The 15279-nt window shown below is 49.1% G+C and overlaps 1 protein-coding gene across 1 annotated transcript in view; it reads right to left on the bottom strand.

Annotated features, from left to right (window-relative positions):
• The window catches only part of LOC142301663 (uncharacterized), a 150302-nt gene that overhangs the window by 128986 nt on the left and 6037 nt on the right, over window positions 1-15279 (bottom strand). The window contains exons 3-6 of the mRNA XM_075342681.1: window positions 7751-7876; window positions 7567-7671; window positions 7301-7489; window positions 4399-4610 (exon numbers count right to left, since the gene is read on the bottom strand). Coding sequence (XP_075198796.1) covers window positions 4399-4610; window positions 7301-7489; window positions 7567-7671; window positions 7751-7876 — 632 coding nt within the window. The remainder of the gene's footprint in view (window positions 1-4398; window positions 4611-7300; window positions 7490-7566; window positions 7672-7750; window positions 7877-15279) is intronic.

Here is a 15279-nt window from a genome sequence, read left to right as displayed (position 1 = left end):
TAATCACGGCTGTCCGAAGAACTCCATTATTCCGTCCGCAGCCCACCATTGCTGATTAACCGAGTTCACCCACAGCAGCCCAAAGCTGCCCAGCACCTACATTAACACCAATTCAGTCACGCTGGACTCAACATTCCTCCCAGCACCAACCTCCACAATGGGATAACATGCTGACTAGCCACAAATTAACCCCATGTTACCATTGATGCGGTTGCAAACCTACAAACCCATTACAGCAACCAACACTTCACCTTCTCCTACATTTCCGCTCTCCTTTATTCACTTATCCACAGCAACCCTCGCGCCATACCGGGGCCCCGCACCTACACATCACTCACAAAAACCCCCTGAAAACTCCTCGAACACACCATACCGCGGGACCCCTCGCCCCTTTACCTTACCCACCATAATTCATCCAATAAGAACCACCATGCATCAGAAGATTAATAATGAAACACCCCAGCAAACCTTCAATAACTGCGCCGTCTCACCCGCTCACATGTGCCGCAATCATCAGCCCCCCCTAACCAAGTCTCACAAGACCTAAACTGCGGTAAACGCCGAACCTCGCCATCCCCAACCTGCAACTGTAACCACCGGACCTGACGCCACCTGCACCCTCACGGCCCCGCTGCCATGAGACCACCCCGTCCGTAACTCTGCCCCTGGCCTCCAGAACAACCAACCGACCTATGAACTAACCACATGCTCCAAACCCCTCCAGCTGCTACCCATATCTCCAGACACTACTCCACTACAGCGACTGTCCCCCCACCACTACAAAAAGGCTGAAACTTAAATTGATTACCGCGCCAGGCTGCCTCCAGAGGACGCCCTCAGATCAGCCGTCACCGTCCTTTTCGCCAGTCGTCCGTCGCTGATCCCGGGACAGTCCCTCAAGCTGCAGGCACCGAATGCCCTCCGGGTTCGCCCCCTGACGCCAGGAGCACCGTGTCCACATGCCCTGTTTGGGCCGATTGTCGCCTCCACAATGCTGGGTGCTCCCCTCCTGGGGGAAGCCGCTACTGATGAGAGCTGCACCCTTGTCCCAATGCCTGCTCCAGGATAGACAGCAGGCCTCCTGTCTCCTCCTCGTCGCCACCTGCTGCGCCCAGTCCTCCGGTCCCGATGATCCAGCCACACAGGTGAGGTGACCCTGCAGGCGCCTGCTGTCTCCTCCTCGCCGCCGCCTACTGCGCCCAGTCCTCCGGTCCCGATAATCCAGCCACACAGGTGAGGTGACCCTGTAGGCAGCCGTCCTCCGCCCTCCCGCGGAGGGAGGGGGGGGGGGTGTTGTCCATCCACCGCCGCTGGGCGCGCTCCCTGCCGGGAGCGGCCGCATCGCTCAAAAAATCCAGCCTGAGGCCTCACACCGGAAGTAGGCCCCCGGGCTGGACACGCCCCCTATTCGGCCGTCGCGGCCCTGCAGGAGATTCCTCCCGACAGCCAGAGCGGGCGCTGCAAGCTACTGCTGCCCACCCAGCTGCGGAGGGTCCCCACGGGAGTGGGGGCTCTCACGTTGTCCTCCTCACCCCCACCTTCCCCAAAAGACCCCGGCGAGTCCTGAAACTGCCAGCACTACAGCAAAGAGGGGGGGGGGGAAGGTGCCGAGGAGACACCCAGGCAGCCTGGGTGTAGGACTGCACTACCTGGGCGCCCTGCACCGCCATGCTGACCAGATCCGAGGATTCCTCAAGACATCATGATGGAGGTTCCCCAGCCCGTCCAAGCTGCAGATCTGCGATGTCCGGATCCATCATGCTGGATGTCATGATGGAGGTTCCCCAGCCCGTCCAAGCTGTCATCCAGGAAATGCAAGAGGAGGTAATGGACTCCCACCTCCTATTATATACACCATAAAGCTCCCTCCTTTCCTTCCACCACACTCCACCCCCTAACCAATCACCTTCTTTTCCTCATTGCTAAACGAACCAACACTGTTTAACCCCATCAACTCCCTACCCTCCGGGCTGTCATGTCGCCCCTACACCCTATGGGTTCCATGGCTTTCTCACCCGATCGCATACACTCACACACACCCGATCGCATACACTCACACACACCCGATCACATACACTCACACACACCCGATCGCATACACTCACGCACACACACATTGACGATATTGCACATACGCGCTCACACTCACAACATCCGGAGATACCACATGCTTCTGGCCATGTGATCCTCCGGCAGGTCCTGGAAGTTCACTGCACAGTATCGCCGCCGAGAAGCAAGCGATATCCCAGGATGTTGTGAGTGTGTGGATGCGATGTGATGTGTGTGTGAGGTGTGTGTGAGAGTGAGTGTGATCTGATGTGTGTGTGTGTGTGCGTGCGTGTGTTTAATTTCCACCGCTGCAGGACCTTGATGTGCTGGTAACTATGCTACCATGGTTACCAGCGTATCCTGTCCCCCGCTCGCACGGGAGCCCACACCAGCATACAGCGGCAACCCCAGCAATGCGAGGGTATGTGTCGGCTGGGTTGGCGGCGTATGCTGATGTGGGCTCCCGGGGTACAGTACTCACCTGGGAGTCGTGGCTCCGTGTCGGTCGGTTCGGGGAATGCGTGCGGGGGGCGGGGCCAGAGCGAGCGTGCATTGCGTGAGGGGGGCGGGGCGTGGGCGAGTTGCCAATGCCTGCAGGGTGCCGGGGCGAGAGGCCAATCCGTGTGGGGGCGGAGCCTAGGCGAGCGGCCGGCCAATCCGTGTGGGCGGAGCCTGGGCGAGCGGCCAATCCGTGCGGGGGGGGCGGGGCCATGGCGAGCCCAGCGGCCAATCAGCTTTGTGCCACCGTAAGGACACAATTTTGGAGCAAGACAGACAGACAGACAGAATAAGGCAATTATATATATATATATATATATATATATATATATATATATATATTATTTTTTTTTTTACAAATTTCAGATTTTTTTTTTCACCACCTAAATAAAAAGAATTATACATTTTTTTGGCATGTGCGTACTCATACTGACTTGGATAATCATATTGTCAGATCAATTTAACCATAGAGTAAACATAGAAAAAAAATACGATTGTGGAATTGCACTTTTTTTTTGCAATTTCAACACACTTGGAATTTTTTTCCTGTTTTCCGCTACAGTATGTGGTAGAATGAATGACGTAATTCCAAATTACATTTCGTCCCGCAAAAAACATGCTCTCACACAGCTGCATTGACGGAAAAATAAAAAAGTTATGGCTCTTGGGAGAGAAAAATGAAAAAATGGAAAATGGCCATGGTGTAAAGGGGTTAAAGGGATTGTCCACTACTTGGACAACCCCTTATCAATCTGAGTGTTTTTTACACCTCATCTATGGTGCCAGAGCCGTTCCAGCAGTGTCAGCACTCGCTCTCCCTGGGCTTCCATGAAGTTGCTTATCACATCTCGTGAGACTTGCGTTCATCAGCGCAGTTCACTTTTCTCGCCTTCAGACATATCACACATCAAGAGGAAATGAGCTTCCTTCTTGATGTTCAATTTGTCTGAAAGTGGGGTGAGGCCAGCGCTGCTTGGTGCAGGACTTGCTTGATGTAAGTAGTAACTTCATGTGAGCACAGGGAGAGCGAGTGCTGACACTGCTGGATCGGTCCTGGCACCGTAGGTGAGGTGTGCTGTTTATTTAAGGGGGGAAAAACCTTGGATTGACAAGCGGTTGTCCGAGTAGTGGACAACCCCTTTAATTATTTTCTTGCATGCTCAACAAAAATTTGCAATGTCTCCTACCCTTAACAATGTTTAAAACGTGCAGCACATGGATTGCATTCATGTGCTGTTCATGACTCATGGGTCCCAAAAAAACCAACATGTAAACAGCATCATAAAGGGACCAGGGTAAATGTTCTATACGTGAAAAAACAATAATTATGTAATAATAATAATATTTATTCATTCACTAATATAGCTCTATTAATTGCATAGCGCTTTACATATATTGGCAACACTGTCCCCATTGGGGCTCACAATCTAAAGTCCCTATCAGTTTGTCTTTGTAGTGTGGGAGGAAACAGGAGTACCCGGAGGAACTCCACACAAACACGGGGAGAACATACAAACTCCTTGCAGATGTTGTGCTTAGTGGGATTTGAACCCAGGACCCCCAGCACTGCAAGACTGGAGTGCCACCTGAGCCACCGTGCCATGCCATGTAAAAACCTATGCATCAGACCAGAGGCCCATGAAGAGCTAATGGATTGGATGGATGGATTAGATTAAATTATTTGTAAATAGAAAATTCTTCAGGAAACTGGCGTATCAAAGGCATCTAAATGCAGTTTAGAATTAATTATATCATCTGGTGACAAAACTTAGCGCTCAGTCAAGATATTTAGTGCTTGGTTTTGGTACAATATATCTATAGCGTGTTTTGATTGATTCTGCATCCAGTTACCTGAGCTCTTGGACACACTGGCTATTATCATCATTCTCCATGACAGCTATCAGTGTTTGCTTCTCCTCTAAGAGTTGCTTGCGCTCAACCTCAAGAGCAGATGCAAGGTTACTGGAGATCTTGTGCTCTGCTTGAGTCTGGTGAAGCTCTTCTAATGCATTTTGAAGACTTTGCTGTATTTGACCCAACTCTGTGGTTAACTTCTCCTTCACCTGATAGAAAAACAACAGTAATATTGTCATACATCACTTATTAAACACAATAGCCAGACAATAGCTTGTCACATAGGTACACACAAAATAAAATGTGGATTCTATAATAAATTAAGGCTCATAGGCTTTGAATTAGAAAGCGTTTTTATTTTGTACTATGTAATATCATTTACAGAAATTAGAAAAGTAAAAGGAAATATTTTTCCAAGTTTTTGCCACATAATCTTAGATCAGCATAATGTAGAGACAGAGGCCCTAAAACCAGTAATGTGTGACTTACTGAGCTGCTGTCACGCTAGGTGAAGTGACAGGACAGGGAGGCCTCTGGCTGTGTAGTCGTGGCAGCACTGTATTCAAGGCAAATCCCTGGCTTCATCACTTCTTTAATGTTGAGAGAGTGTATGTCGGTGTCTTCATCGGCCGATGCACAAAAAGGCTGTAGGCAAAAGTCCAGATGCAATAAAAACGACATTTATTCTCAAAGATAAAACACTCCGGGCAGCAGATTCCGGCAATATTAGTGGAGCTGGGGACACCCTGCCCGAACGCACCCTCTGGTGGGAATATGCCCAAAGTACTCCACTTCCTACGGGCGTCCACTCTTCAGCCAAGCATACACCGGACCCACACCGGCAGAATAGGCTTTGAGGTTGCGTTCACCTCCTTATCTCCGGTGTCCCTTGATGGTCCGCTCACACAATCACACTTGCCGTTGCAGATGTGCACTCTCCGCTGCCCCGGATCCTCTCCCTCCACACACATTCAGACCTTGCCTAGATATCCGGCCGACTCCTCCTCCCCGGTGGCAACAGCCGTCCCACCCGGCCACTAGGGGGGTGCCCTAACACATCATATACAATAATAAAAATCAACACTTTTAATAATCACAATGCCGGGTAACTATGCTAAACTAGTAGGGGGTAGGCCCACCCACTACACTAGGTATGGGGTAATACTGAGCGAATGGTGAAAAGGGAGGGGAGGGAAGAGAAAAACCATGTGTCTAGGGGAAGGGGAGATCGTGACCCCTGATAAAACCTTCCACTGGCCCCTGGCGCCCCTGACATCCCTAGATAAAGAATAGGAGGGATGAATGCTAATCAAACCCACTAAGTTCTGAAGAACACACAGGGAAAACAAACAGGGGAAAGCAAACAAACAACTTATCTCCAAGATGACAAAGGAAGAGGAACAGCAACATACGACGTTTCTCCGGATGATTATAAGCCAACTGCTTACAATCGGGACTGTAAGGAAACTAAAGGCTACTTTACACACTGCGATATCGGTACTGATATCGCCAGCGTGGGTACCCGCCCCCATCGGTTGTGCGACACGGGCAAATCGCTGCCCGTGTTGCACAACATCGCCTGGACCCGTCACATGGACTTACCTTCCCTGCGACGTCGCTGTGACCGGCGAACCGCCTCCTTTCTAAGAGGGAAGTTCGTTCAGCGTCACAGCGACGTCACAGCAGCGTCACTGAACTGCCGCCCAATCAAAGTGAAGGGGCGGAGATGAGCGGGACGAACATCCCGCCCACCTCCTTCCTTCCGCATTGTGGCCGGGAGGCAGGTAAGGAGAGGTTCCTCGTTCCTGTGGTGTCACACGGAGCGATGTGTGCTGCCACAGGAACGAGGAACAACTTCGTTACTGCTGCAGTAACGATATTTGAGAATGGACCCCCATGTCACTGATGAGCGATTTTGCACGTTTTTGCGACGATGCAAAATCGCTCATAGGTGTCACACGCAACGGCATCGCTAATGCGACCAGATGTGCGTCACAAATTCCGTGACTCCAACGACTTTGCATTAGCGATGTTGCAGTGTGTAAAGCCCGCTATACTCTATCACCAGCAGCATACCAAGGGGAAATACAGTTATATAAAGCCACAGAGGGGGAGAGATAATGATTAGTAGCTGAAAGGAAAAGATCTCCGCAGGGTCCTAGAGGGGAAAGAGTAAACCCTAACAGAGAAGACACACAAAAACTCTATTCACACCAAAGAGGAAAGGATGGAATATGAAAGAGCAGTTTGTGCAGCCAAATGCAGCGACCTTCTGTAGCCGGACACCACAAGGTTGTCTGTCAACTTTGACACACCCATGACAGGTGCTTATTGTAGTTTTGATAAAATTACAATTTTCTCAGCAGGAGATTATCAGTAGAGGACTAATATATTCCTCTACTGATTTGGCAGTTTTCTGTGTACAGTGTACATGGAGAAAAAACTGCCAATAAGTGTTGTGTGCGGGTTTATACAGAGCTCAACATTTAGAGAACTGCTAAATCTGAAGATGATAAAACATGCATTTACCAAATTATAGCAAGCAGCCCAGTATGTGACACATCACTGGAATCAGGATCTCTGTCTCTACATTATGCTGCTCTTAGATCTCAGATGAGGTAACAAAAACCTGGTGACAGATTCCATTTAAATATAGTGTGATTGCGACTGCAGAATATTTTTCCTTTGCTGAAAAAAAATTATAAAGTTTGCCTCTAATATTACATGTTACATATTACGTTAGATGTACCCATATTAAAGTTATTTGAAAGGCAAAACAGTGAGAATACACAGTAGGTGTCATTTTCAGTGGATGGATGAAAGTGAATGAGCTTTTTAGATTTTATGATACTTATGTACGTAATATCATACACTTTCACAATACTTTATAAATCCTTACTTGTTTCAGCACAATTAATTCTTCTTTCATTTGCACCTTCTCTTGGTCCTGTCGATTTGCTTGTGCTTTGGCCCCAACTAGTTCAATATGGAGGTCACTGACTTGGTCGTTAAACCCTTCCCGTCCTCTCTGGGCCCTTTCCAGCTCTAGAGAAAGCTCCTGTGATTGTCGATGCAGATCAAGCTTTTCCTAGTAATTTATATCAGCTTGAGTCAATACTAATATACAATCTAAGTAACAGATAATCATTCTGCTACTATATCTACCTTCAAAAATCGCTCTCTGTCGGTTTGAGTAACCTTTAGTCTTAATGTCAAATCTGACACTTTCTCGTCCAATCGTAATACTTTGGAGGACAGAAGTTCTTTCTCCTGTTGGAAGCAATATCTTTATTTAAAAGCTAAGAATCAGCATGTTTGGAAACAGTTTTTCGGCTTTCTAAGCTCATACCAGATTAATGTTGTTGAAGTTTAGCTGGAGGTCAGCAAGCTGATCTTGAAGATTTTGATGAGTTCGAAGTGTGTCCGTTGCTCTCTGGTTTGCATCATTTGTTTGGCTAAGAGCCAGCTGACTTCCCTGTAAAAGGTGATCTGTCAATGTTTAGTCTGAGACACTTCCATTGTTTTTTAAAACCAAATAAAGTTTATTGAGCTATAAAGGATCAGATACATTGTGCATACAGCAAATTAACAAGTTTTCATGTCCAGGAACGAATGTAAACACATTTAGTACATAGTAAGAACCTTAACCACTTAAGGCCCCTTTACACACTGCAACATCGCTAACGACATTGCTGTAACATCACCGGTTTTGTGACGTAATAGCGACCTCCCCAGCGACATTGCAGTGTGTGAAACGCATCAGCGACCTGGCCCCCACTGTGAGGTCGCTGATCGCTACAAATCTTTCAGGACCATTTTTTGGTCCGTTGTTTCCCGCTGTGCAGCATGTATTGGTGTGTTTGACACCGTTACAACGACTTCGTTAGCGACTTCCCTTTCAAATAGCTGCTTTGACACGTCCCCAATGACCAGTTAGGACGTTCTGCAGGTCTGGATCGCTGTTGCGCCGTTGGCCAGGTCTGCCTGTTTGACAGCTCACCAGCGACTCACCAGAGACTTTGTAGCGATCCCGACCAGGTTGGGATCGCTGGTGGGATCGCTACAAAGTCTCATTGTGTAAAGGGGCCTTTAGTGACAGAGACAATTTTGACCTTCCTGATCAGGCCATATTTTTTAAATCTGACATGTGTCACTTTGTTATAATCAGTGCTTTTTTTGTAAAAAAATATTTGCTGGTACGCATCTCTGAGACAAGGAGCAGGGGGGGGGTGCTGTTAGGCGCCGGCGGCCAAGATTGAGGAGGGGGGGCGGGGAGGATCTGTCAGCCGGCGGCTGAGTTTGAGGAGTGGGAGGGAGTGCTGTCATTGTCATGCTGCCAGGAGATCCTGTGCACGGTTTACTACATACTACATACGGTACTGTATGCTGGAGAGAGAGGCAGGGGGTGCAGAACTACAAGGCTCAGCATACTCCATCCACTAGTGTATGCAGGAGAGGCAGGGGGAGCAGAACTGCAAGGCTCAGCATATTCCATCCACTAGTGATGAAGGAAGATATTCCAGCAACTTGAGTCCAAACAGGAAATTCTTTAAAACGTTAGTTCTTTATTATCTACATATTAAAAAGTCCATCTTGGGGTGAAACAAACCCAAGACAGAGAGGACGCGTTTCAAACACTTGGTTCTTAGTCAATCTCTAAAGCATGTGTTCACAGGACTTGTTTAAAAAGGAGGGAGTAAAGACCCAAACATGTGTTTAATCAAATGGAAAGAGCTTTTCACTAAAGCATTAACCCTGTGAGGGGAACATTTTTTATGCAGGTATTCACACACGGTAATATAGGAGTGAATGTCAAAAAAACAAAACAAAACAGCATTAGTAAGCAAACAGTATTTCATTTCTTTTGTTCAAACCAGGTTTGAACAAAAGAAATGAAATACTGTTTGCTTACTAATGCTGTTTATTTATTTTTTTTTTGACATTCACTCCTATGTTACCGTGTGTGAATACCTGCATAAAAATGTTCCCCTCACAGGGTTAATGCTTTAGTGAAAAGCTCTTTCCATTTGATTAAACACATGTTTGGGTCTTTACTCCCTCCTTTTTAAACAAGTCCTGTGAACACATGCTTTAGAGATTGACTAAGGACCAAGTGTTTGAAATGCGTCCTCTCTGTCTTGGGTTTGTTTCACCCCAACATGGACTTTTTAATATGTAAATAATAAAGAACTAACGTTTTAAAGAATTTCCTGTTTGGACTCAAGTTGCTGGAATATCTTCCTTCATCATTACCAAAGAATTGCCGACTTTTTCCTTGCACGGTCCACAGGTTTTGGTCTCCTATCAAGCAGGTGAGCTGGGTAAAACCTTCATTCCATCCACTAGTGTATGCAGGGGAGGAGACAGCAGCTGCCAAACTACAAGGCTCAGCATCCTTCAGCCAAGACTGTATGAAGGAGTTTTTTGCCCAAAAACGTAAAATGTAAAAAAAAAAAAAAATGACGTGGGCTTTGTCATGTTTTTGTATGCTAGCCAGGTACAGCAGGCAGGTACGGGCTGCCCCCAACCCCCAGCTGCCTGTTTGTACCCTGCTGAGAACCAAAAATATAGGGAAGCTCTTTTTTTAATTATTTCATGAATTTCATGAAATAATTTAAGAAAAAGAAAATGACGTGGGCTTCGCACAAATTTTGTGTCCAGCCAGGTACAACTAGGTAGCTGGGGATTGGAATCCGCAGCGCAGAGTGCCCAAGCTTTCTGGGCACCTCTGCTGCGAATTGCAGTCCGCAGCCTCCCCAGAAAATGGCGCTTTCATAGAAGCGCCATATTCTGGTGCTGTATCCAACTCTTCCAGCGGCCCTGGTGACGGGTGGCTCGCTGGTTAATAAGGGGTTAGGGCCAGCTGTATATTATCAGCTGGCCCTACGCCCGAAATTTATGGTGTCACGCCAATATTAGACATGGCCACCATGAATTTCTTGTAAAGATAAAAAAAAAAACACAAAGACAGAGAAAATATTTTTATTAGAAATAAAACACAACACAATTAGTGACTCCATCTTTATTGAAATAAAGAACCCCCCTCCGCAGTAATCCTGGGTCAAGGGTCCCGCGCCGTCCAATCCGGATCCAATATCATCTGATCGGTTTGCTAGAAGGCAAAGTGATCAGATGATGTCAGGTTAAAGGACATGAATCACATGACACAGCAGCTGATTGTATAAGCGGCTGTTATACAATCAGCTGATGCATCAGTGCAAAAAAAACTACTCACCTCTCTGCAAAATCCCGGGACACAACTGATCGCTCCAGGAGCCGCTGGTAATCAGCTGCTGCAGTCACCTCAGAGCATCACCTGATCGCTTAAACCAGCTGGGCGGTAAAAAGCCGGCCCCACCGCTGGACGTAGACTGTCAGCTGCTGCCGTAGTGTGACTGCACCAGCTGATTACCGGCAGGTACTGAAGCCAATCACACGTGTCCTGGGAGGCTGTAGACCGGTAAGTGTGAGATTTTTTTTTCTAGTGTTCCCGCTTAGCAGCTGGGAGCGGACTTGGCGCCGGTGGTAGCAGGGGGAAGTGGGGGGGGGGAGCACTGGGGGACGGGGGGGTGAGCACTGGGGGACCCGATCACCGGTGGCAGGAGCAGCATAGTGATTACAGGGCAGGTGGGAGGGAGCAGAGGTCAGTGGGGGGGTTTGAATCGGACGATGGGGGGCAACGGAGGTCGGGGGAGGGAGCGGAAGACAGCAGAGGGGAGCAAATACCTTACCGGATGGCAGCAGATCGGGGTGACCGGCCGTGACATCGATCTTCAGCATCCACGAACATTTTGAAGAGGGCGGGCAGCCACCACCCCTCCACATTTGATTGGAGGGATAGCGTCACATGGATGCTAGCTCCAATCAGATCAGAAGGGGGGAGACACAGAGGTCACCCTGCTCCAGCCAATGGCTGATGATATAGCAAATTTACAAATTAGCCATGTGGACAGAGCCAGAGGTGCTTATCCTCAGCGCTCTTCAGATTTTCCAGTACACCGTACCGGCGCATACCACCGCAAAAAAAGCACTGGTTATAATACCTCAAAAACACTTCAACGGAACCCAGTGAATCTGAGATAGTTTTTTTCATGACACATTGTACTTTATGGTATTGGTAAATTTAGGGTTAGGGTAAAGCTGGTGTCACACTAAACGACAGCGACAACGACGTCGCTGTTACGTCACCATTTTCGGTGACGTAACAGCGACCTTGTAAGTCGCTGTTATGATCGCTGCTTAGCTGTCAAACACAGCAGAAGCAGCGATCATAAGGTCGCTGTGCTACATGTTCAGAGAGCAGGGAGCCGCGCTTAGCGCTGGCTCCTTGCTCTCCTGCAGCACACATCGGGTTAATTAACCCGATGTGTGCTGCAGCTACATGTCACAGTTCAGAGAGCAGGGAGCCGCGCTTAGCGCTGGCTCCTTGCTCTCCTGCAGCACACATCGGGTTAATTAACCCGATGTGTGCTGCAGCTACATGTCACAGTGCAGAGAGCAGGGAGCCGCGCGCACTGCTTAGCGCTGGCTCCTTGCTCTCCTTGCTACAGTATACATCGGGTTAATTACCCGATGCGTACTGCAGCCACATGTCACAGTGCAGGAGCCGGCACTGGCAGCAAGAGCGGAGGCTGGTAACCAGCGTAAACATCGGGTAACCAGGGAAAGGTCTTCCCTTGGTTACCCGATGTTTACGCTGGTTACAGCTTACCGCAGCTGCCAGTGCCGGCTCCTGATCGCTTCATTTCGTCGCTCTCTCGCTGTCACACACAGCGATGTGTGTGTCACAGCGGGAGAGTGACGACCAAAAAATGAAGCTGGACATTCAGCAACGACCGGCGACCTCACAGCAGGGGCCAGGTCGTTGCTGGATGTCACACACAGCGACAGCGACGGGACGTCGCTGCAACGTCACAGAAAATGGTGACGTAGCAGCGACGTCGTTGTCGTCGTCGTTATGTGTGACACCAGCTTTAGAAACCCCCACAAGTTTTGGAAAGTAGACGCATCAAGGAATTCATGCACATGTGTGTTGAGCATATTAAACCTATAGGTAGTTCACAGAACTTTTTAAAATGTGGATGTGAAAACAAAAATTACGTGCGGCTTTTTTAACCTCAAAATTGTAATTTTCATAAGGGATAATAGAAGAAAAAGGACCCCATAACTTGTTACGCAATTTCTCCCGAACACAGTGACAAATGTTTGGCCACATGGCAAAGGTTGGAAGGTGCTATTTCATTTGGGGAATGCAAATTTTGACGCGTGGTTGCATTTGCAAGGCTCATGAGGTGCCAAAAGTGCAGAAACACCTACATGTGACCCCATTAGGTAAACTAAATCCCATAATGAATACATCTATTGGTATACAGGATTTTTATCTCACAACTACACAAAATGTTATAAGATTGGGCAGTGAAAATGAAAAACATAGGGGTTTTCGATTAAAATTTTATATTAGCCTCAAAATTTTTATTTGCACAAGGGGTAACAGAAGAAAATGTACGGGAGAATTTGTTATGCAATTTTTACAGTACATGGTAACACCCCATATGTGGATGCACACTACCGTTAGAGAACACGGCGGGGATCAAATGGGAGGAGCGCGACTTGGCTTTTAGAATGTTTTGCAATGTTTTGCAATGTTCAACCTTTCAAGTTTTATATCCTTAAAGGGAACCTGCCAGGTCCAATATGCACCCAGAACTACGAGCAGTTCTAGGTGCTGTGAGACTGTGACCGGGGTTATCTATGACGGCCGGTATGTCTCGCCCCGGTTGTGCTCACTCCATGATAGAAAGTAAATCCACTCTAGGGTTAATGCTGTTTCCCTACAGGCTGAAGGAAGGGTTAAATGGAAACAGGAACAAGGGCAGGTGTGCCGGGTGTGGGGGAGTGAACAGAACTCCCTGAGTTCTCTGCTGGAGAGGCACATGTATATTGTTGTGGACTTTTGTTTGGACATTAAAACCATGTGCTGTGAACCTTAATGCCTGGATCCCGTGTCTTCTGCTGCGCAGCCGACCGTGCTACCTCACATATGGTGGAGAATGCAGGCATGACAGCCGGTGAGGTGTAGCATCCATCCCTGGTGACCCAGTAGCACATGTCCTGGATTCGAGGGGCTATACTACAGCCCAAACCCGGCGACGCCATGGAGGACATACTAAGGCAGCAGCAACAGACTAATGCACAGCTACAAGAGGCTAATGCACAGCAGCAACAGACCAATGCACACCTGCTCCGGGCGTTGGAACGTCAGCAGCAATCCTTGGAAATGCAGGAAAAAAGGCACCAAGAACAGATGGTTCTCCTGGCCAAGTCGATCCGTGCCGGACCGGCAGCAACAACCCCGAGACCGGGTGACGACGGCAGCGTCCGGAAAGCGGTGAGACAAGCGTTGCAAAAGATGACCCCGGGGGATGATGTGGAAGCGTTCCTGGCGGTGTTTGAGCGGGTGGCCGAGCGGGAAAAGCTGCAGACCCCCCAGTGGGCTGAGGTATTGTCACCCTATCTGACGGGGGAACCCCAAAAAGCGTACCTGGACCTCTGTACCGAGGACGCCATTGACTATGTGACCCTGAAAGCTGAAATACTGGCTCGGTTGGGGGTGAATACCTATGTACGGGCTCAGCGGGTAAATCAGTGGTTCTATGAGGAAGCCAAACCCGTACGCTCCCAGGCCTATGACTTGTTGCATCTTGTAAAAAAGTGGTTGCAGCCTGACACTCTGAGCCCGGCGCAAATGGTGGAAAGGGTAGTAGTGGATCGTTTTGTGCGCACTTTACCCGTCACCGTTCAACGGTGGGTAGGACAGGGTGACCCGAGTACCCTGGACCAATTAGTGTCCCTGGTAGAGCGGCATGTGGCTACGCAGGACTTGATACGGGACACTGAGACTTTGCGTACCGCCCGTCGGTCCGGCCCCTCCAAGCCTAGGGCCAAGGACCCACCACTGACAACGGTGCAGGAGTCCCGTACCGTCCCGTCTGAGGCAGCGGCCGCCATTCCTGAGGACCGGAAGGTTCTGTACCCTAAACGACAACCCGTCAAGGGGGTTTCCGTCCCCATTAGATGTTGGCGGTGCCAGCGGGTGGGACATATGGAAGCCCAGTGTCCACTCACCACGGAGCCCATGGATTGTGGGGTTACCCGGCGGGGTTCAATGTATGCTCAGGTGGTGTGTACCGCTGACCTGGTCTCCCCAGAGACGGAGCCCCACTTGTGCCAAATACAGGTGAATGGATGTCCGGTTACAGGATTGTTGGATTCCGGAAGCTTAGTGACCCTTGTGCGATCCACCTTGAGGGCTAAAGTAAAGGCCACAGGACGTACCGTGGGGGTGGTTTGCATACATGGGGACCGCCGAGACTATCCCACGGGGATTGTCACCATCACAGCACCTTGCGGTCAGGTGCAACATGAGGTGGGACTTCTTAACACTCTTCCTTATGACGTGATCCTAGGAAGGGATCTGCCCTATTTTTGGACTTTATGGAGGGGACCCCCTAAGTCCCCTCAGATATTGGTCAGTCCGGGACCTGAACCCTACAATCCTGAATCCGGGACGCCTGCCGTAGGGGTCCCCATGATAGGGACAGAGTGTGAACCCGATAGGTCACCCCTAGAGGTATTGGCAGGAGAGGCTGAGATGGTCGAGCCCATCCCGGAGTTGGAGGCGTTCCCGGATACGTTTGGGACAGCCCAACTCCAGGACCCTACGTTAATACATGCCCGGAGTCGGGTGACAGTAGTTGACGGGGTGGCACAGCTGCCCGGTGCCCAGGTAAGGTACCCCCATTTCGCTCTTAAGCAAGATTTACTCTACCGGGTAGATGAAATACGGGGCGTGGGGGTAGAACAGTTGGTGGTGCCCCA

This window comes from Anomaloglossus baeobatrachus, chromosome 4 (genome assembly GCF_048569485.1).
Source record: "Anomaloglossus baeobatrachus isolate aAnoBae1 chromosome 4, aAnoBae1.hap1, whole genome shotgun sequence".
Classification (NCBI taxonomy): domain Eukaryota; kingdom Metazoa; phylum Chordata; class Amphibia; order Anura; family Aromobatidae; genus Anomaloglossus; species Anomaloglossus baeobatrachus.
The sequence above is the reverse complement of the archived record's forward strand: the minus strand, read 5'-3'. Positions and strand labels throughout refer to the sequence as shown.